Genomic DNA, 21,664 nt, shown 5'->3' with positions numbered 1-21,664 from the left:
TAAGGTATGTATTTACTTATTTTAGCAAGTCTGCCTTTCTCCACATCTAAATTGTTTGATGTTGTACATATTTATACTCACTTTTAGTGAGTAAACATGTAAGATCAATGTCACATATTACAAATTAAATATATGAGATCTTCAGATTATTAGTGCTGAAACAAAAATGAATATTTCTGTAGCTCCTGAAATATTTTATATACAGGTTTGACACCAGATAAATCTGAGAAGTGTTGCACTGATTAATGAAAGAATAAAGACAAAAAACAAAGTTCTTATTCACTAATTTCTTTATTTTAGTCAAATTTTGTAGTTTGACAAGATGGAATACTACCAGTTTAATCGTTATTCTATTCAAATTATGTTATATTTGAATAGTTTTTATGTTGCCTACTGGGTAAAATCTTTTTTCTTAAAAGTAAACCGTAAAGCTGTCAAATAAGAGGAAAACAACATTGTCCTCAGAGCTCTAGCCAATACTCTCCACTAGGGGGAGACAGAGAGAAGTGAAGAGATGCTGTACTGCGTCACGCCAGAGGAAAAACAAAGTACGTCATTTCCTGTTCAGAGCAGGTGGTTAGAAAACGTCTGGAAACAGAAACTGTTGAAAACTGTCGGCTTCGATGGGATGGCTTGAAGGAAAAGTACGGACTGTCATATAAAGCCGTAAGCAGCTTTATTGTAGTTATTACCTTTAACGTTATTTCTGATGAGTCACGAGTCGACGGCTTTAAAGTTACCGGCTGGTTAGCCACGTTTACGCGTTCATTCATTGACGCTGTTGAACCGTGCAGCTAACAGGTTTTCTGAAATTAATACGTGGTCAGAACAAAGTCAGAACTGTGCCATTTCTCTTTACGTCACTTGTCTTAAGGTGTTGTAAAGTGTAATCTTTACTAGGTCAGTTATTCATTCTGCTTGCTTTGCTTATTTCATTAGCTAACGTTAACATAGCTTGCTATCTTGTCAGACTCCGGGCTTCTTGTCGGTCGGATTCTCTACAAATACCTATCTGAATTCACTGTTGTGGTCGTGCTACATGGTTAAGATAATTTATCGATTTGTCAGACGTTTTTGAAATAATCGGCTGCTATATTTTTAAAATATAAACTACCTCTAGTCCTTTTAATCTGCTTATAAGAAGCAGAAAAGATGTCGGCTCAATGCATTACCCACCCGGGGTATTTGATGACGTTAACTTTTATCTCTGTTAACGTATTGTTGACATTAGACAATTCGCTTTTATCTGAGTTATTATATAAGCCTAACAATTAACTGTATAAGGGAAAATGTAATAGGACGGTGTTAGCTTCACAACAGCCAATTTTACTACAGACATGTACAGACTTGCGTAAGCATTTTTTTTCCTTAAACTTTGGTAAAAGTTGCGGTTGTTTAACATGATTTCCCGATGTTTTTATTTATTTATTTTTTACTAATTCCATCATTACTAACAATTATCTTCTTTCAACAAATTGTAACCATGTTCCTCACCTAGAAATTGCGATTAAATTCCTACATGCCACTGCGACAAATTGAGCTTGCTGTCTCTCCAAAATTCATATAGAAGATAAAGAAAAAAGACGTTTTAAGGAACAGCTTTACGTTTTCCAGAAAATGTTTAGGTTTTAAAAGGCTATAGTAAAAATGTGGTCGGATTTGGTCAGATTTACCTTCTGATCTGTATTAAATCCAAAATTGAAAACACCCTATTGTGCAGCTGTGGATCATCATATCATTAGTTCTGGTCAAATGTTTTGTTTAGTTAAGGTTACCAACTATATGATTGATTCAATTCTGAAACATTATAACGTGTTTAAATTTGGCCATCAGAATGGCAGCGTATGCATTCACTTACCAACACTTTTCAGATTTTCACTCAGTTATTTGATAAAATGATGTCAGTCAAATGTCAGGTTTCAGAAGAATTTAAATGTTTTTTCAGTCTGATTTGGCTGTCTGGTGAATCAGGAGGAGAATCGCTGAAAGGACAGCTGTTTTTGTAGACAATTTAATCTGCTACTCTGAGCATAAACTGCTCAGGAGCATAAGTTGTGCATATTATAAGAGAGCCACCTCTGTGACGCAGAAAACTCCAAACTGCGAACCACGGGCCTTAAACAAGTTCCAGGACAAACACTGGCACGATTCTACAACCAAAACAAAGTGCAGATGGAAAAAGAAATGCAAAGATTCCTTCATCACAAACATCTTTTGTTGCCGCGGTTCATTAGGTAAACTAGAGAGGGAGCAGCGATGGCCTGTGCTCGCGTGCCACTGGATGAGCAGCAGGTGACTGAGGCTGGCCCGCTGGGAAATCAGCGCACGCTGCCGGCGCTGGTGAGTCATTTCCTGATGCCTGTATGCAAATGTTCAACAACGGCAACAGTTTGATGTCCCGGGAGTAACCGGACTTACAAACCTGACCTCTAACAAAGACCAGATTGTTTGAGCAACACCTGTACTTTCTGTTTCCCTGCAGCACCCGGACAGGACGGAGGAGCGCTGTTTTGTGCCTTACAAACCTCCTCCAGAAGGTTACTCTTCCGCCGGGGTGGAGGAATTTTTGGAACATGCCAAATTCATCTTGGAGGATCTGGAGTGGCTGCTCGCACTACCCCATGACAAGTTCTGGTGTCAGGTACGGGATGTTGAAGGGTGGGCATGTTGCTCATAATGCAGGCAGTGAAAGGTCAACAAAGCCCGCACAAAATGTTGTGGAATGTAAATTCTCTAACCCTCCCCTCCCTGCTGTGGTTTTCCACCAGGTTGTGTTTGACGAGTCGCTGCAGAGATGTTTAGACTCGTACCTTCATCACGCTCCTCGCGGCCTCGACCTCGCCGCCCTTCCTCCTTCCCCGGCGGTTGCTGACGTACAGCGTGGCGTTCACAGGGCGGTTTTCCTGACCTTCCTCAGGATGGCCACACATAAAGAATCAAAGGTAGAAGCCGGAAAGAGATTATTCAACTTTTATCTTACTTTTGTTGATGTAATATGAAGTATACTGTAATATACATACATACTAAACACGGAGAAGCAGCATTTAGCTGTTATGCTGCAAACAAATGGAACAAACTGCCAGTGGAGATTAAACTTTCACCAAATGGAGACTTTTTTTTAAATCCAGGTTAAAAACATTTCTTTTCTCATGTGTCTATGCATGAAATCTGCACGATATCTTTTAATTTATCTGGCCTGTTGCTTGTTTTTAAGTTCATTTAAATTATTTTAATTGTTTCTCTTTATATTCTTTTATGTATTTTTAATGCTTCTTCCCCTCCTGCTGCAATGCTTTTATTTTATGTAAAGCCCTTTGAATTGTTTTGTACATGAAATGTGCTATACAAATAAATTTGATTTGATATATCATTGCAATAGAAAATTAGTAGAAAATTCTGAGTCCTTCCTCTTCCTGTAGGAGAACTTCTTCACTCCCGCCGTGTTTGGAGAAATTATCTACGACAACTTTCTGTTTGACATTCCCAAAATTTTGGATCTCTGTGTGCTCTTTGGAAAGGGCAACAGCCAGCTGCTGCATAAAATGATAGGTGAGCTGCTTACAAAGCTTGTTTTTATTAGTCATTTTTGTTAGTTTTTAGCCTCTGTTGACTTTTGTAAAAATGTGTCCTTTCAGAGAACATTTTCACCCAGCAGCCATCCTACTACAGTGACCTGGAAGAGACGGTACCCACTGTGCTACTGGTGAGAGTGTTACGCTTGTACATTTCTCTCTCTCTTATTTCTTGTCAGGTTTTTCTAACGTAATTCTATCTTTTTGTTTTCCATCAACTTCAGGTGTTTGACACAGTCCTGGACAAGTGTGGTCATCAGTGTGAAGGAGCCGCCGCCATGGAGCCAATGAAGCTGAATGCTCACAAACAGCCCACAGCCATGACCATGAGCCAGCAGGTCAGACTTCCGTACGCAACATGTGGCGCTCATGAGTTGTAGCACAAGTCAGAAAAAGTCCAGTTAATCTCTAGTTGATGAGAAAACCTTTTCATTCAGGTTAGGTTTTTACATTTAAAAGCACCACCTTCCAACCATTCAATTCTTTTGAGAAAGATGAGCCTCACTGCCTTACTGAAACTTCCACACATTCCAGTCCTCAAACATAAATGTACAGATGGGCTGTAATCATTTTTTTCACCCACTTTGGCTGCAGCAGCTGTTCGGCTTTACATATCATCAGTTCTGGATTGTATGCAGTTTCACACCCACTGTTGTACTCTCCTCCTCCTGACCTGTGTGTTGTGTTCCACATCCTAGGACCTAGCGGATATCATTTTGTACCTGTGTGACTCGACCACCACCATCCATGCCTTCTTGGATATCTTCCCTGCAGCCTGCTCCAGCTTCCAATCCCATGCGTTCCTCAGCAGGTAGGCAGATGAAGAACTCAACTGGCATCATTGCTCAGCGTTCACAGTGCGGCGTATCGCCGTAGAATTATTTTATGATCATTATTATCACAAATTAACATTGTCGTCAGGACTAGTTTTTTCCAGTTGCGTCTCCTGGCCAAAGTTAAACTGTTTTTAAGTCGCCATGACCTTGAGAAAGCCATCCATGCCCTAATTAGTTCAAGGTCAGACTAATGCAATGCACTTTATGTTGGCGTCTCCCAGTCTTCTCTCAGTCGCCTTCAACTTGTGCAGAACGCTGCTGCCCGTCTTTTAACCAACACCAACATACGTGTGCACATCACTCCTGTTCTTCACTCCCTCCATTGGCTTCCTGTCCTTTATAGAACTGATTTTAAACTTTTAATGTTTGTTTTTAAAGCTGTTAACGGCCTCGCCCCATCATATTTATCTGAGCTTTTAACAGTCCGGAGTCCTGGTAGAGCTCTGAGGTCAACAGATCAGTTTCTGCTGGAAGTGCCGAGGTCAGAATACAAACCCTGGGGTGACCGAGCCTTTTCTGTCGCTGCCCCCAGGCTCTGGAATAAGCTCCCCATCCAGCTGCGTCTTATTTCTGACCTGGGCCTCTTCAGATCTAGGCTAAAAACCTCCTTATTTAGGATTGCTTTTAATACCCAGTAGTATGATGACACTTTTATCTTTTATCTTATTTGATTTTGTTGTATTTTATTGCTTTCACTGTTCTTTTATTGTTTTTATTAGTTTTTACTTATTCTTCTCTTTAGTTATTACCTGCTGTAAAGCACTTTGGTACACTGTAAGGATTGTCTGTAAAGGGCTGTATAAATAAAATACATTTACATTTATGTGTTCTCTGTTGGCAGACTGACCTCATTTTATGAGACCGCTGTGCCTGACCTGGAAAAAGCGGTTAGGAAGAGAAACTTTGACAATAAAAGGTGAGGATCTGCAGAAGGGGTTTGATACCGAAACAAGGACTGTCCATTCCATACAGCAGGTGTCATATTGAACAAATGTCCAACGTCTCCTGTAGTCTGCAGGAGGACTTGTGGAAGAGGCTGAGTCACTCGTGTCGTAAGATGGTGGAGACGGCTCACCTGCTGCTGCACCACACCTGCTTACAGCCAATCCTGGAGGGGTGAGACCTTCAACCCAACAAGCTGCCCGGCCGAACCTGAAAATGATGACGCATCTTAATCATGCAAACTTTTGTCGCCTCGCAGGAGAGAAAATATGCAGACGTTTGCGGAGGATCTTCTGCAGTATTTCACCTCGTTTTTACCCGAGAAAAGGTCAGAAAAATATTTGAAATCTTCGCTCTTCTGTGAAAGAACTCTGAGGTTTTTTTGAGTTATTTCTTAAATCTGAAAAGTGTTTTTTCTTTGGGTTTGTTTTTATTTTAAAAAGCAGCAGAAAATGGATGAAGAATAGCTTTCTGATCGGTTTTGGCTTCTAAGGACACGTGTTAAAGTCTTTTTTTTAAATATATTTTCAGAGTGAATAATCCCAGAATTTTAACTTGTCCTTTCAGGTTCTTGGCAGACTATGATGAGCATTTTCCCATCGCAGACGACATCAGCCTCCTACACCAAGCCTTGCCAGTCATGTATCCATTTGGCAACTTTACAGCTGCATCTTTGTGCAGATCTTTAGGGCTAACATACTGCAAATAAGTGTTGAACTTAATCGGAAATGTAAATAATAACCTTGGTACATTTTTACTATTTAAAGGTCATTAGTAATTACACATGATAAACCTCCAATGTTTAACACTGATTTAACAATATCAAAATAAGGATTAGGTGACGTGTCCCTTTGGTTTTGTAATGTAACATATCAGATTTGATCGTGTTTTGGACTACTGGCTTTAGAAAAATACACCATGACCACATTTTTGGGTTTCAGGGGATTTTATTTTATTATTTTTTTAAAGGATGATCAATATATTAACTGATTTTTTTATTTTTTTTTTTTCTGAGTTGAAATAGTTATCTCAAAGTAAGTCCAGTACTAGTTTCTTCCTTAACTGCCGTTTTCCTTCAGTGATGAAACGAGGACGTCCTACTTGCTCCAGGGGGTGCAAAGCGCCTGGGACTGCGTGGGTCGGCAGAAACCTCAGAGCCACATTCACAGCAGAGCCTCGCCATCTTTTTCTGACAATCAGGGAGCAGAGGGCGGCGCAGCAGCCGCCTCCTCAGGTGGCTTCAAACCTCAGGAGGTCCCTGATCTGAGAGGAAGAAGAGAGGACCCTCAGGGCGCAGAGGCCATGCTGGACGTTCCCCGGAAAGGAAACAATGTGAGCTCTTGTGATTATTTTATTTCTCTTAAAACTCAATAACGATGCCATCACTTTGTTTTCTTAACAAGATGCATAGAGGGGTTGCATGTTGGCTGTGAACAATTATTTTTCTATCAGTGCATCTGCAGAATGTTCTACCGACAGAATAGTGGAGGAAATCCTAAAATATTTAGTTTTGTTCGTGATCAAAATAAATAAAATGCAGTTTTCCATTTGCGGTAGAGGAAAGCATGAAGGCCTTATATATGAGAGTATGTTTGAAATTTGAAAACAAGTTCATTTAGGATGCAGTGATACAGTAGGATGTAAAAGTATTCCAGCAAAGCATCAGTTAAATCGAAATGATGTTGTATTTAGAGTATTTGGGTTTTTATTAGGGCTGGGCGAGTTAACTCGTTATTATCGTGTTAATTATTTTACGCTGATAAATATTTTATCGCGCATTAACGCAGGTTTTATTATTTATTTTACTATTGTAAAAGTCTGTTGCTCACAGGCTTTTATTTTGTAAAAGTCTGTTGCTGTCTGCTGTGGAACCGGAAAAGAAAGTAATCGGCGGATCCACCAAACATGGAGAAGGGTACGGAACTTTTACTCGGCCATTTTCATTTTAAAGTTCTTCCAGACGGCGGAGTCGACAGAACCAAAGTCATCTGTAAACACTGCCAAGTTGAATTGTCTTCTCAGCGTAGTAGTTCCAGTCTAAAATATCACTTAAAGGCAAAACACACAACTGATAGCAGCAAGTCATTCAAGGAAACAGACAGTGGAGCGAGGCTTCTACATAAAAACTACAGAAAGATGCTGATGTTAAAAGTGTGTTTGCACAACAAATGTTATGGCACTTTCATTCATATGGCAGCACATTTAAAATAAAACTAAATGCTAAAAGCTATACACTACTTTTGAATTAATTTTTGGATTTTGCGTACAAATGCGATTAATCGTGATTAATCAGGGAAATCATGTGATTATTTAGATTAAAAATTTTAATCGTTGCCCAGCCCTAGTTTTTACAGTATGTTTTCTCTGAGGCATGCCATAGAATAGCAAAGAATAAAACTGACGTTGGAGTTTGAGCCACATGAAACAGCAGGGGGATAAGTGAACCGACACATCCAACCCCTGAGAGCTTGCCTCCTTATTCTCACCGTTACCGGTGTGTGTTTCAGGGCGCGGTGTGTCCGGTGAGCGAGGCGGAGCGGGAGTCTCTCCTGTTCTGCATCAAAGACCTGCTGCCGGATTTGGGTGAAGGCTTCCTGTTGGCATGCCTGGAGGAGTACAACTACAGCTCTGAGCTGGTCATCAACAACATCCTGGAGGACCGGTTAGCCCCCAACCTGGAAAAACTGGACCGAGCCATGCCCAGGTGACGCCACGCCATACGCCATTACTCATTCATATAAAGACGATATTGTGGATTGTGCTCCTGGAGTTTGACTGTTTTCTGCTGACTTAGAAATAAATTGTGAGAACATAGTGCCCTCTCACTGTGGAGAGTAAGCACACAAGCTTATTTGTATCAATGTGCGGCAGCATTGAAATGTGCAACTATGCAGAGACAGTCGCAACACTTTTGGATCATAACAGAACAGACAGCATTGCAGCATTAATGAGCAGATGGCCTCAAATGTTTTATGGCTTTTTTCATCAAGTTGAAGTGTGCATCTATATATACTTTACTAAGAAGTATAAAACTGTGTGTGTTTGATATCTATTCAAATGATTTTTGGCTAGGTGCAACCTTTTTAACAAGGTTTTTCATGAGGCGCTTCTGCTACATTTACAGGCCGGTGAAGAAGGAGCTTCCAGTTGTTCTGAACAACAGATCCAACGTCTTTGACGATGACGAGTTTGACGTGTTCCGCAGGGACCAGGTGGACATGTCCCGTATCTGGAAGGGCAGGAGGTACGGCACACAAAGTACACATGATAATAAAAAGAAAAAAAAAAGATTAAAAAGTGTCACACGATGTCGGTCATTTTCGCAAACCAGCAGTTTACAGGAAGTAAATGTGAGAGCTTGCGTGTCATATTTGTGTCTCTGCTTTCTTGATTCTGCAGGAAAGGCGAGAGCGCTCGAGAGATACTGAACGACAAGCAGCACATAGAGGAGCAAAGAGCTCGTTATCGAGCTTACGAGACGGTGGTGGACGAAGTCATCATCCAGCCGGGAGAATCCGCCGCTGCGTACGACCTGGACGACTACGACGATGAGTACGATGACACCTACGACGTGAACCAAGTGGGAGCTAACGACCTGGACGGAGACAGTTTACTCAATAGGAGGTAGATTCTTCCTGGTAAATTTAGCTGTGAGGTCATTTGAAAAAAGGTAAAGCAGAATTTGAAAGTACTTTTGTGTTCTCTTGCAGGCCTTTTACAATCCCACAGGTACTAAGAAAAGGAACGAAAGCAGAGGTTGAGGATGAGGGGGACGACGACGACGATGAACAAGAGAATGCTTTACAGGTACAAAGGTCACGTGCAGCCAGTCCATGAAGATGTGTGGAGACTAAAAAGTTACTTTTTGCAACCTCAAAATTTAAACTTGATTGTAGAAAGCATACAAGGCTTTTGTACGGAAGCCCAGAGCGGACGTGGTTTGATAAACTTTTTTTTGATGGTTTTCGAGGCCACTTTTTCTCCCCAGTCCGCCCCTGTTTATATGTGGTTATATGTGTTTTATGTGTTCACAATTTGTTTGTCTTGTAGAGATAACTTTCATATCAGCCCGCATCATTTAAGGAGACGGCTGGCTCGACTGCAGCTCAATAGGCGTTTAACACCTCAGTGCTGATTTAGTCAACTTCATCAGTGACCAGGCCGTCTCCATGGTTACCGAATGATGCACGAGAGGTGCCGTTATCGTTTTCTCGAGATAACGAGATAAATAACTCGTCATCTCGAGAAAACCAAATGCTTGTCACACCAGCGGGATTTGCTTTGTGCATTTTCACAGCAGAATTGTTACACAAACTCATAAACTTGATTCATAGGCTACTTTATTCAGTTTTCAATGAAAGGGGGGTAAAAATGAGTAAAAACCTTTGCCAGAAAACATATAAACAGGGGCGGACTGGGGAGAAAGTGGCCTCGAAAACCATCGGTATATGGTTTTATATACCAAGATAACGACATAATTATCTTGTTATCTCGAGAAAGCCATCAAAAGTTTATACGTACCACATCCGCTCTGGGCTTCCGTACTTTTGCATCTTGTTTGTCAAACCAATGTGATCTGCGTTATGTCAGGCTATCATTTTTTAATGTCATGGATTAAAATTACAGAACCAGTGTGTGATTACATTGTCTGTAAGTTGACTCTATTTTGTGCTTGCGTTGCAGAACAATACAAACAGGGACCAGTTTGTGCAGGATCCGGCTCTGCTGAGGGAGCGGGCTGATGCCAGAAGAGCCGCCATGCAGCAGAGGAAAGGGTAGAAACAGGATCACTTTTCAATGATAGATTTTTACTTTAAAAAAAAAAAAAAATCTTAATCAGAGTTTATGGGTCGAGTGTGCGTTTCAGCAAACATTATGGGATGTGAGACGGGTTCGAGATAAAGATAAACACCGTCTCATTCGTGTTTATCCTCCACTTTCAGCATCCAGCCGGAGCGTCCCAGTAAGGTGTTGGGCCGACCCAAAGGCCAAGGACAAACCCTGGACACATTCCTGGACCGACGCAAAAAGGAGACCAATAAGAGCCACGTAGCCAACCACAACCGGCGCAGCATGGCCGACCGCAAGAGGAACAAAGGCATGATCCCCTCCTGACCTGTGTGATGTCGCGCTGCTCCAACCAAACGTCCTGATGGGGAGGAGAGAGAGAGAGAGAGAGAGAGAGACGGCAGGAAGGGGAACGAGCCGTGACTCAAGTGGAAGAAGGATCAGGGTTCTTGTTGGATGGTGGTGACTCTTGGACACGTTTCAGCCCTGTAGTAGCTGCGGAAGCCACCACAGCTTTAGTTGCTATTCAAAGGTTGGATTAGTTTTCAGACAGTCTTTGTGTGACAGGATGCTAGGTGAGATGTTTGAAAGCAAACGCCTGCTTTTAGCATTTGAGCCTGAAGCACAGTCAGTTCTTTGTCCCAAATGATTTCCTTTCGTAGCTCATTTAAAAACCAAAGTTCTGAGTGTGAGCCGGCGACCGACGACAAAGTATGAGACCTTGATTTTTGCCAAGTAACAAATGTCTTTATTGAGATCCAGAGTGATTGAATTAATATCCTTTGACATCATTATCAACAAATAACCTACATAGGAATAAAAGGAAGTGACATCTAGGGTTTTGAAGAGAGTACAGTTCCCTCTTTAGCTGGAAGAACAATTACTAACCAGAAGATCAAGTCTGAACACCAGTGGCAGACTGCACTGCTCTCACTGCTCATCCTTAGTGAGAAAGCTGTTAGCGTGTCATATTCAAGTGCATGCACCACTGTTGTCCAGCCTTCACAGAAACAAAATAAATAGAACCTGCTCTATGACCATCTCATTACAATGCCGTTTGTGTTTGGAAGCACATGCTGTAAGGAGGGGCTTCACGCCTCGGACGCGCTGTGGGGAAAGCTGCCACATGTCGCCATGCACAGACTATTTTCTATGAAGAAAAATATCAGAGCATTTTGTAACAAATAAAGGCAAATATGTAATTGCTTTTTGGAGTTCACATAGCAAAAACTTAAAAAATAAATGATGCAATGTTTTTGACATTCTTCAAGTTTTGAGTCATTTTTGACTGAAAGCAGCTGGATTAGACTTTTCTCTTACAGTTTAAAGAATGCGACTTCACTGGAGGTACTGCCGCACTCTCTGTGACATTTATACTGATCATTCATTCAAACTTGGTAAGTAACAGCTTTAATGTGCTGGAATTGTACCTTCTTGCTCGGGAAAATATAGAGCTACTAAAGAAAATTGTAGCGCAGAGGGGCATGAACCTCCAGGATTCAAGCCAGTGGTAGCTGGTCCAACACGCACTTTAACTTTTAGGGTTTTTATGGATTAAGTAAATTCAAATGAATGCATTTATTAGTTACAGGAAGGAGAACTTGGACAGTTATGTTAGAACACACATTGACTAACAAGTGTCTGACTCTTTATGCTGGGCATCATAGAAACAAGAGCGCTACCTTCTCATGAATGCAAGACGTTGAATTTGCTGAAAAGTATTCGTTTAAATTGGGAAAAAACTAAATGAAGATTTTAAATGCATATTGCAGCAGATACCCATGCAGCCAGCAATTTGTTGAGACTGCACTCGCGTACCCTCCTTTTTTGTTAAGATTTTAATTTGACAACTGTGAACTTTAATACAGCAAAAAGTCACAGGTCAGAGCTCATTTGATAACTTTTGAATAATTTTTCAGTTTTTATGCCCTTTAGGTTAAGTCAATCCACCTGTTTCATCTTAAAAAAATAAAAATACATTAGCTACTGTAACATACAAATCTCAAGTCATAAAGTTTAGGAAGTGCTCTTGTGGTTCGGGTCTCCACCACATACTTAAGTCATAAGGTGAGTTAAGGACAAGTGTAATAGGGTTTCCATGTCAACTGGAACACAATGACTCCTGGACTACAACTACAGAACTTCTGTAACAGAACACTCAACAACAAAGGGAGCGTTTTGACCCTCTACGTTCAGAGAGTTCACCTGCATGTTGGTTCTTGACGACCATTGGACCGATGGTGAACAGTTGCGCTGGGCTGATGATGAACGTGTTCATGCTTAAAGTGATACTCCGGAGTAGATTCAACCTGGGGTCATTTGAACCGTGATATCCAGCCAAGTAGCCCACCCGCAGTTTTTTCGATATTGGCTGAACATAAGCTGAGTTACTGAGTTATCCCGAATAGCTTCGTACAAGGGTTAATGGATCCTGGTCCGTATCTCCAAAATTACCACACTAAAATCACATGCCATGATACCAAACTTCTACAGGAGTACAAATATGGTCTGTACTCACCAAACGATGCATTTGGAAGTTTGAAAATAGTCCAGGAGTTTATTATTATCAACACAAGCCTGATAGCTTCTCTGCAGCTAAAACTGCGTCGACGTCACTTCTGGGAGCTTCAAAATAAGATGAAGGTTGATCTACTATTGTAGACAACAAAGCAAGGCTGCTCAGTTTCTCCATTGATAAAATAACTTCACAACTCTACAACATAAAAATTCATAAAAAAACATGTAGAATAAAGCATATACTTTGTTGTCTACAGTAGTAGATCAACCCTCATCTTACTTTGAAGCTCCCAGCTCCCAGAAGTGACGTCGACGCAGCTTTAGCTGCAGAGAAGCTATCAGGCTTGTGTTGATAATAATAAACTCCTGGACTATTTTCAAACTTCCAAATGCATCGCTTTGTGAGTACAGACCATATTTGTACTACTGTAGAAGTTTGGTGTCATGGCATGTGATTTTAGTGTGGTAATTTTGGAGATACGGACCAGGATCCATTAACCCTTGTACTAAGCTATTCGGGATAACTCAGTAACTCAGCTGATGTTCAGCCAATATCGAAAAAACTGCGGGTGGGCTACTTGGCTGGATATCACGGTTCAAATGACCCCAGGTTGAATCTACTCCGGAGTATCACTTTAAAGCAGAAAGCACTGAATGTTTATGCATAAACTCACAGGTTGTCAGTTTTTAACTCATTAAAAGTAATACTTTGCATTAGCTGTCCACAGAGAAACACATTTTCACTTGTGGAGATCACACATATAAATATTTCATTTTTTTTTTTCTCTCACACACATAAACAACAGTACCATCATAGTTCTTCATAGTATTGTGTTAATACTACCACGGTGTGTCTGTGACAACCATCAAGAGCACAGAGGCTAAAATCCGACATCTTGTCAGCTGCTGCGAGATTTTTAATTTGCTCCCACAATCCACTGCAGGGAGGAGGAAGTGTTGAGGTGAGGTCAGTTTTAAAACCAAAGAGAAAGACTATTGGATGACTCCTAGAGCTGCTGCTGCTGCGCCGGAGGTGAACCCACCGTTAACTGTCTTTGCAGATGCTGCCTGTAAAATGAGAAGAGAGACAATTTGGAAACTTCCATTTGTGCTATTTTTGTTCTTTTATTTAAAAGAGATAGATGATCCAGAGTCAAGATACTTCTGATCATAAAACGTTATATTAACATGTAAGAGTGAGATATGTGCTGTATGTGTCAAAAACCTTTTGAATAATTCAATCTGAATGCAAGAAAATAGAAAAATAGAGCTGGGAAATAATTGTGACATTAGAAAAATAAATAAATAATTATCATGAAATAAAAGCTGTCCAATGAAAATATTAATTTCATTGGCTTGTACTATACGAATTGATTTCATCTGACTTGATACGGCATTTCATAGTAGGCAGACATGAAAAGATAACAGAAAGGGAATTTTTAAAAATGACTTTCAACATGATTGTTGCTTCGTGTCTTAAAAGAGAAGACTGGTAGAGCTACCAGTAGCTGGCCTTTTTGTAGAACTTTTAATCAATTTAAGTCATGAAAAAAAGAACAACAATGAAAATATGAATGAACAAAACACATTAAAATAGGCACTTTAAAACAGGGAAAGTATTTGTGACGGTGGGGCTTGAGCTCACCGAGGATGCTGCGTTTGCACAGAGGGCAGGTGTGATGCAGCAACAGCCAGGGGTCAACACAATCTCTGTGGTACTCGTGGAGGCACGGCAGCACCCGCAAACACTGAAGACATAATAAACATGTCAAAAGGAAAAATGTGAAGCCGGACACCATTTTCACATCATCAGCAGAGGTAATGCAGCTGACCTGGTTGTTGTTGAACGGCTCCAGGCAGACGGCACAGTTGTCCGTCTCTATGGGCTGTGACGGGTCACACCAGGGTTTGGGCTGACGATACATTTTGGTCTGCAGTGACGACATTCTCTTCAGAACATCCTGTTTAGGAAGGAGCTGAAGAAAACAACACAGCAGCATAACATCACAAAATGTTTCAAGATCAATGTACCCTTTGTGTCCCAATACATGTCAGAGGCTATAAATAAAGAGCTCGTTCTCCTCAGAATTTAAACTGCATCTGATGTGCATGTTCGGACATGAATAACTGTTCCAAAGAGTGAAATCTTCTTTTTGACCTGACATTTATGTACATTGTGGAAACAAATTGTTGAATTTGCTTGATATCTAAAACAATCAATGTTGTTAAATGGTGCAGTAACCAGGACCATTTAGCTACACAGATGTTCTTCAGCTGGGAAAATACAGTAACAAACTAAACAACTGTGATGCCATATAAAATTCATAATAAAGCTTCTTGGCGAAACAGCCACGAATCTTTTGAGGCTTAAGTTGTTTTTGATGGGGGGCTTCTTCTCATGGCCCACCTCTACGTAGTTTGAGCTTTAGTTCAGGAATCGATCTGATTCTCCAAACTAACTGCTGCCCACTTCAGGTAGGATCATATTCTAACTACTGATTTTATCTATCGTTCTTATTTCTCTCTTTTTTATTTAAATTTTAAATCATGCTTTTTATTTCTACTGTTTTAATGTATCTGTAAAGCACTTTGAATCACCTTTCTGTTGAATTGTGCTGTACAGATAAACTTGCCTTAAGTACCAGGTGTTTTTTGTAAAAGGTATCAAATAATTGTGGTAGAGTACAGCCTGCCATATTTCCCATTGGAAGTTAAAATACTCAAGTAAAGCACAAGTACTTCAAAACTGAATCTAATTTTGAATCTTTTTCACCTGGGCCACATTGATTTATTTATTTATTTTAAATCTGTTGTTGGATGCAAATTTTCGGTGCCTATAATAACTTCTACCCAAATACAAGAGAAATGAGAACCAAGGCTGGAAAATCCTGGTATTTTTTTGCCAGGATCAGTCAAAGGTTATGTTCATGGATTCGAAATTTTGCCATTTTCAAGAGTAAAACCACCCCTGCTGAGCAAACTAAAAGCAGATCATGTGATGATAGCAGTAGTGTTGATGGAGTACCTCTAAGTCGTCGTTCAGCTGGCGGTCTTGGTACTGCCAGCGAGCTTGGACGATGACTCCTGTGCAGAGGATCAGAGCCACCAGGAGGACGGTGTCCCACAGCTGCTGCAGGTACTTCTGCAGGCCGTTAAAGAGGAGCAACAAGATAAAGGACTATTATGAGAAGGAGAGAAAAACTGACACTGATAACGAAGTTGTTGAGGTATTCCGGAGAGCTTATGAAGGTAAAAAATGCAGAGTAATCTCAGTCTTATATAGAAGTTTGATGTCATGCAGAAAGTCTTCCTCTCTATATATCAAAGAAAAATGGGAAAAGGAATTGAAAGAACAAATAACTGAGGAAGAGTGGTTTAATATTTATAAAACGCAGTGCACGTCCACTAGCTCCAGGATCTGGAGAGAATTCAACTGGATGAATATGGTCAGATTTTTTATAACTCCAAAGATTAGGAAAGGAGTGGTGTCTATTCAACAGCCATGCTGGAGAGCATGTGGTCACATGGATGCTGACCATACACATATATTCTGGTTGCGCCAAAAGTTAAAAGGATACTGGGACAAACTATGGAGGGGTTTACAAAAAATAATAGGATATACGATACCAAAAACGTGTAAAATACTCTACTTGGGTAATTTAACACGAGACTTAATACAAAGAGAGGATGAATATCTTGTTAAAGTGCTGCTATCAGCCAGTAAAAAAACAATTACGACAATGTGGTATAAAGTAGACCCACCGACCGAGGAGCAGTGGATGTGCACTGTGGAAGAAATTTTTGTAATGGAGAAAATCACACACAAACTGAGACTACATGAGGCACAATTCGAGGATAAATATGAAAAACGGAATGACTATAGAGGACGAGAAGAGGACACCACCATTGCCACTGGACAATAAGGACATTGATATAAGGATGGATGTTTAACTATGTATGTACGATATGCCCTGACACTGTAATTGTTGAAAGAAAAATTAATTAAAAATAAGTTTAAAAAAAAAAAAAGAGGAGCAACAAGACTTAGACATCCGTTTCATTGGAGTAACACTCACACACTGCTTATTAATCTGTAACACAACATTACGGCAGCTTACTTTTACAGCAGTTTTTTTTTTTCAGTTTTCATACTAAACTGAATTTCTAGCTCAGCTCAGTTTGTCAGACTTCATGTATAACTCTGGAGCCATAAAAGCTTTAATTTCGATGTGTCTAACCAGCTTGAGCCCTGCAGAAGCACTAAGAGGACATTCCCCCAAAGCTGATGGAGCGGCTGTGCTTCCCCACCTGGACCTGAGAGTTTGTCTCTCCTGTGCAGATGACCCCCTGCCACTCTCCGTAGAGACCTCCTCTCGATCGACCGCAGCTGGACCACAGCGTGAGCGTGGCTCCCTGCCCGAACACACAGCAGCATGAGCTCAGTCAGCTCGGCCTGTCATCTGTTCACTCACCACTGGAGGGTGCTAACAACTGAGAAACACAGTCAGCTGACAGGTATGGAGCTCACCAGGTTGTCCTGCAGGATCGTCTCATATGTGATTCTTGCTGTTGCCCGAAGGCCCCTGTGGAAAGATCAGTTGATGTTCAGAGCCAACAAATACCTTCAGCACTACAGCCACATGATGAACTGCATAACCAGATTAAACTAAAACATGTAGAATACCAGCACTCACTGACATTGTCATGTAATTACTGTGAACAGGATGCGCTTGTTTCAGCCATAAGCCGTTATCAGAGGAAACCAAGACAAGTGTGAGGATCGATGTGTGAGACAAACCAGTAACCTCCAGATAAAGAGGTGGGACAAATGTATACTGTCAAATCAGGCAGGAAAGTAAATTTAAAAAAACAACAAAAAACAACACACTCTGTTAAAGGATAAGACCGGTTTTTTGACATTGGGCCCTTGATTTCACATTATAACATGATGTTCTACTCACCCCTGCTTGTTGTTGAACATTTGGAGCTGTTCCGAAGATATTCGAGAGGCGTCTGGCTGCTCTCTTGAGATATTCGGCCATGAAACGGTTTCCTATGGGCAAGCTCATACAGGCACAAACTATGCTGTTTATAATTTATTAATTACTCTACACTAGAACTGATAACGTGGAGGTGCGTCGCTTACTTAAAAAAATCCGGGTTATTGTAATTTTGATTTTTTTGTCGTAAAGTGGGTGTTACTGACGTCATCGTCGTGCTACTGCCACAGGCAGCCCACAGACCTGCTGCCTATTTATTCATTCGGCTAAAATTCAAAATTAGTAACCCGGATTTTTTTAAGTAAGCGACGCACCTCCACGTTATCAGTGCTGGTGTAGAGTAATTAATAAATTATAAACAGCATAGTTTGTACCTGTATAAGCTTGCCCATAGGAAACCGTTTGATGGCCGAATATCTCAAGAGAGCAGCCGGACGCCTCGCGAATATCTTCGGAACAGCTCCAAATGTTCAACAACAAGCAGGGGTGAGTAGAACATCATGTTATAATGTGAAATCAAGGGCCCAATGTCAAAAAACCGGTCTTATCCTTTAAGCACTCCTGCACAACAGAAAAAAAACAATAGAGCAAGCAAGAGAGACACAATGAATTAGATGGCTGTACTTCAGTCAGCGCTGGGCCTCTACATGAGTTCTGACTTAAAGTTGTTGAGTTGTGCATGTAGTTCACCTTTGTTACACACAAACCACAAGCTCACATGACTTTACATGATTGTTCTCTATAGGAGACGGTCCTGAGTTAATGTGTTGTAACATGAGACCTAAATCTGCGGGGAGGGTTAGGGCAGTTTGTATTTGGGTCTTCGTTACTTTCTGAGCAAGTTAGGAGAAAAAAACCCAAAGTACACCGACTCTAACACTTAAACATATACCACTATATAAGTGTATACAGAACTGTAATACTACAGAGTGCAAGTGATTGTTTGCTGAAGTCAAGTTAAAGTGTTTATACTATAAATATGGCTGTGCGTGTGTATCTTAGCACCTACAAACCACACAGCTTTTAAAACTTTTTCCTGAGATGGAAAACTTTTTCAGATAGATCTCTTGGGTAAAGCGGTCCACACAGAAATGGTGGCTTTATAACCTTATAGTATCGAGCAGCGTTGAAAGAACATTTTAACTTGATGTTGGAAATGTTTCTTTGAAGATCATTGGAGAAAAGAAACTAAGATGTGACCACACAGACCACAATCTGAGGCCACATTCTTATCAGTGTCAACACAGACGTTTTTCCTGGGCCCCGTTAAAAGACCACCAACTCAACTGATGTGCCGTCACTGTGCGAAAAACAACACGTATAATGTAGTGACAGAGTATAATGTAGCTGCATTTCACCACTACATCCATCTCATCAGATATTTGACTCTTGATATTACAGTAATGTTAACGTTGATGCAACAGGGACATTATATCACATTTTTTACTGACAGCATCAGGACCTTTTGAAAATTCTCAGCATGTTATCCGTTCCATGCAACATGAAAAGGCTGCATGTCATACGAGGGAAAGTTGCTCTTAGAAGTGCATCGGAGGTATTTTGTACCTGATCAGAGCTCCAATCAGTCTGGTGACATTCTCAGATGTCTGGATAACAATGATGGGCTTGGTCAGAACCTGAGACAAATCCATCTGCAACAGAGAGATTTCCAGGTTATACACACGACCTGAACAATCCCCCATTTTCAAGCTCAGATATCAGATTTCTATTTTAAAAAAAACCTTGTATGACTTTAAGCAACAGTATTTTACATTAAAAAGCAACTTTTACTCAAGGATTTGATCATTTGCATTGTGTTAATGCATGGGCAGCCACATCTGCACAAGCAACGAACTTCAAGAGCATCAAAAGCTCATGGGAAAAGACCGGTTTAACTTCAGTTGCTGTGGGTTTTACAACTTTTACCTCCCTGACTGTGTTTTGGTTGAGAGCCAGAATGATCAGCGCGGAAGCTCCGAGGACCAAGGCCCGCTTCATCTTGAGTAGAGACAAAAAAAGTTACGTTTCAGAGACTTACAGAGACCACAAACCTTACTAAAAATATGTTGCCTGATTGCTTATATGACAAGTAGTCCACCTACGAGACTTATCGAGGGGCAATTTGGAACATGTGGGCATCTTCTACCATCAAGCATTGCAGAATAAAGTACGATAGACACTTAAAAAAAGGCAGAGGGCCAAATGCATATAATCTACTTACTTTATTAACTACTGCATCAGCAAAGGACTCCTGGTTCCCTGTGGAGGCTTTACTGTCATCCATCTCCACAGGCACCACCCCGATCCAGGGCTCCTGCTTCTTGGTGTTGTGCTCATCTTCCCCTCCGCTTACTCGTATCTCCTCATCTCGAACCTGAGGACAGAAAACTGCCTGAACATCTGTGCTGCAGGGACAACTTCTAATTCTGTCCTCTCTAAAATCATACAGGTAACTGACAATCCATGCATCAAACTGTGAACTGATGTTGTAGGGGAGGCTGGAATAATCGTATTATCGCAGGGCCATTTTTGATAAAATAATCAGTATTTGAATTTTATTGCTGCCCTGGTGCTTTCTTGCAGCAAAACATTCCTCAATTACTTTCCACGTAGGCAATTTATCAGCCACCCAGGAAAAGAAATATACCATTCTGACCACAGTAAATGACTTCCCTGAGGCAGACTCACCAACACTAGGTTCCCTTCTAACTCATCTTCACCCTGGTTCCGCGGTTCGGAGCTCCTGCTCGCCTCCACCACCTCTCCCTGGAGCAGGGCGCTGACACCGGGCCGCTGCTCCAGAAAAACCTCAACCAGAGCCACGTCTTCCGCCGCGACCAGCAGCCCCGGCCACCAAAACAAGACGAGTGGTATCGTTACCCCGAGACCCATAGTGCAAAAAAAAGAGAGAGAGAAAATACAGCCGGAAATAATATCAAATGCACCAACTTCATCAACGGTGACACATGATTTTGGGGGAAATGCTGCGAGCGACGCCAGTTTGCTTGCAGCTCTCCGAAAGTAAACAGGGACAACAACAACTTCCGGTTGGGACCGGAAAAACATGGAGTGTCTCATCTTGAACATAAACTCCCGCACCATAGATATTATAAATAATATAATATTTTTATAATGTCTATGTGCCGCAACACCAGATATTACTTCGACTTCCGCCAATATATAACAATAATCCTCAAAAAAAGTATTTATTTTTCTTAAGACAATTTTTTTCCCCGTAAAAAAAACCATTAATTCCGTCCAGTTACGCTTCCCTCGCTCAACAAAGAGTGTTTGTAAGAGGTGAAGTACCGCTTCTTATTTCCTTCTTCGCTTTAAAGCTCTGCTCCGTCGGCTTTAAGTACACATACACTGCCATGAAAAACATTAGACTGGGCTTTTATTTATATTATGAAGGAGACAACGGGATATACTATGTCACGGTAATACATTTAGTTTAGAATAAGCTCCTGAAAACCAAAAAAAATCGAGCTATTTGTATCTGTTCCATTTTGCACTTACGTAATACGACTTCTATCTACTCAGAAAATCAGCCAAAATGTGTGTTTACTTGTCGGTTTGCAGTGGTGGTTAAAGATCTTTACTGAGTAGACACATCTAAACAAAAACTATTTAAACAAATTTAGCCTTGTGTGCGCATGTGCAGATTTTAGGGATTGTTACCAAAGATTGCATATTGCCTATAACTGAAGATGATTCAATGCCCCCCAAAAAGTAACACATTTTAAATAAATATACATTTTAAAAATCTGATACCGTTCCAAATGAACGATCAATGGATGCACTCATCTTATTCTCAATGACCTGCCAATTAATCAAGGTGATATCATAAAGGATATTGTCCAAGATATGATTCAAGGTTTGGAGTCCATACTTGTTTAGGTATGACGTACATCTGTATTTTCATGTATAATGGATACCTTTTGAGACAGTACCCCATACTAACCACGGTAAATCCGTCCATAGGACTTTGCAATATCACGCAAGCTTT

At 40.8% G+C, this 21,664-nt stretch overlaps 2 protein-coding genes across 4 annotated transcripts; one reads left to right on the top strand and one right to left on the bottom strand.

The window, feature by feature from the left end:
• The first annotated feature begins 552 nt into the window (after window positions 1-552).
• ascc2 (activating signal cointegrator 1 complex subunit 2) lies at window positions 553-11,400 on the top strand. 3 transcript variants are annotated; one of them, XM_075467267.1, is made up of 19 exons: window positions 553-644; window positions 2,235-2,340; window positions 2,483-2,641; window positions 2,769-2,942; window positions 3,420-3,549; window positions 3,636-3,703; window positions 3,797-3,910; window positions 4,271-4,383; window positions 5,250-5,324; window positions 5,420-5,524; window positions 5,610-5,678; window positions 5,918-5,992; window positions 6,430-6,682; window positions 7,858-8,054; window positions 8,475-8,594; window positions 8,750-8,974; window positions 9,061-9,157; window positions 10,034-10,125; window positions 10,294-11,400. In XM_075467267.1, the coding sequence occupies exons 2-19, from the start codon at window positions 2,257-2,259 to the stop codon at window positions 10,463-10,465; spliced, it is 2,322 nt and encodes a 773-aa protein (XP_075323382.1). In that variant the 5' UTR covers window positions 553-644; window positions 2,235-2,256; the 3' UTR covers window positions 10,466-11,400. The 3 variants fall into 3 exon arrangements, with proteins under 3 accessions (XP_075323382.1, XP_075323381.1, XP_075323383.1); XM_075467266.1 differs by having other exon boundaries at window positions 553-666; XM_075467268.1 differs by lacking the exon at window positions 553-644 and adding an exon at window positions 757-900.
• A 1,837-nt stretch (window positions 11,401-13,237) lies between these two features.
• rnf215 (ring finger protein 215) lies at window positions 13,238-20,908 on the bottom strand. The gene is made up of 10 exons (XM_075467263.1): window positions 20,344-20,908; window positions 19,877-20,029; window positions 19,582-19,653; window positions 19,222-19,307; window positions 17,184-17,238; window positions 16,964-17,068; window positions 15,681-15,797; window positions 14,488-14,631; window positions 14,301-14,403; window positions 13,238-13,723 (listed from the first exon to the last, which is right to left on the bottom strand). The coding sequence occupies exons 1-10, from the start codon at window positions 20,902-20,904 to the stop codon at window positions 13,701-13,703; spliced, it is 1,419 nt and encodes a 472-aa protein (XP_075323378.1). The 5' UTR covers window positions 20,905-20,908; the 3' UTR covers window positions 13,238-13,700.
• Between the last annotated feature and the right edge of the window lie 756 nt (window positions 20,909-21,664).

This window comes from Odontesthes bonariensis, chromosome 6, assembly GCF_027942865.1.
Source record: "Odontesthes bonariensis isolate fOdoBon6 chromosome 6, fOdoBon6.hap1, whole genome shotgun sequence".
NCBI classification, from domain to species: Eukaryota; Metazoa; Chordata; class Actinopteri; order Atheriniformes; family Atherinopsidae; genus Odontesthes; species Odontesthes bonariensis.
Note: the sequence above shows the minus strand (reverse complement) of the source record. Positions and strands in the feature narration are given on the sequence as shown.

Bases quoted from the DNA above. Each gene is read 5' to 3' on its own strand.
- ascc2 (XM_075467267.1), top strand. From the start codon at position 2,257: ATGGCCTGTGCTCGCGTGCCACTGGATGAGCAGCAGGTGACTGAGGCT. The intron at 2,943-3,419 runs GTAGAAGCCGGA...CTCTTCCTGTAG, and splicing joins CCACACATAAAGAATCAAAG to GAGAACTTCTTCACTCCCGC. The intron at 5,325-5,419 runs GTGAGGATCTGC...CGTCTCCTGTAG, and splicing joins AGAAACTTTGACAATAAAAG to TCTGCAGGAGGACTTGTGGA.
- rnf215 (XM_075467263.1), bottom strand. From the start codon at position 20,904: ATGGTTTTTTTTACGGGGAAAAAAATTGTCTTAAGAAAAATAAATACT. The intron at 15,798-16,963 runs GTGGGGAAGCAC...AACGGCCTGCAG, and splicing joins AGACAAACTCTCAGGTCCAG to AAGTACCTGCAGCAGCTGTG. The intron at 13,724-14,300 runs GTGAGCTCAAGC...CTCATTTTACAG, and splicing joins GTGCAAACGCAGCATCCTCG to GCAGCATCTGCAAAGACAGT.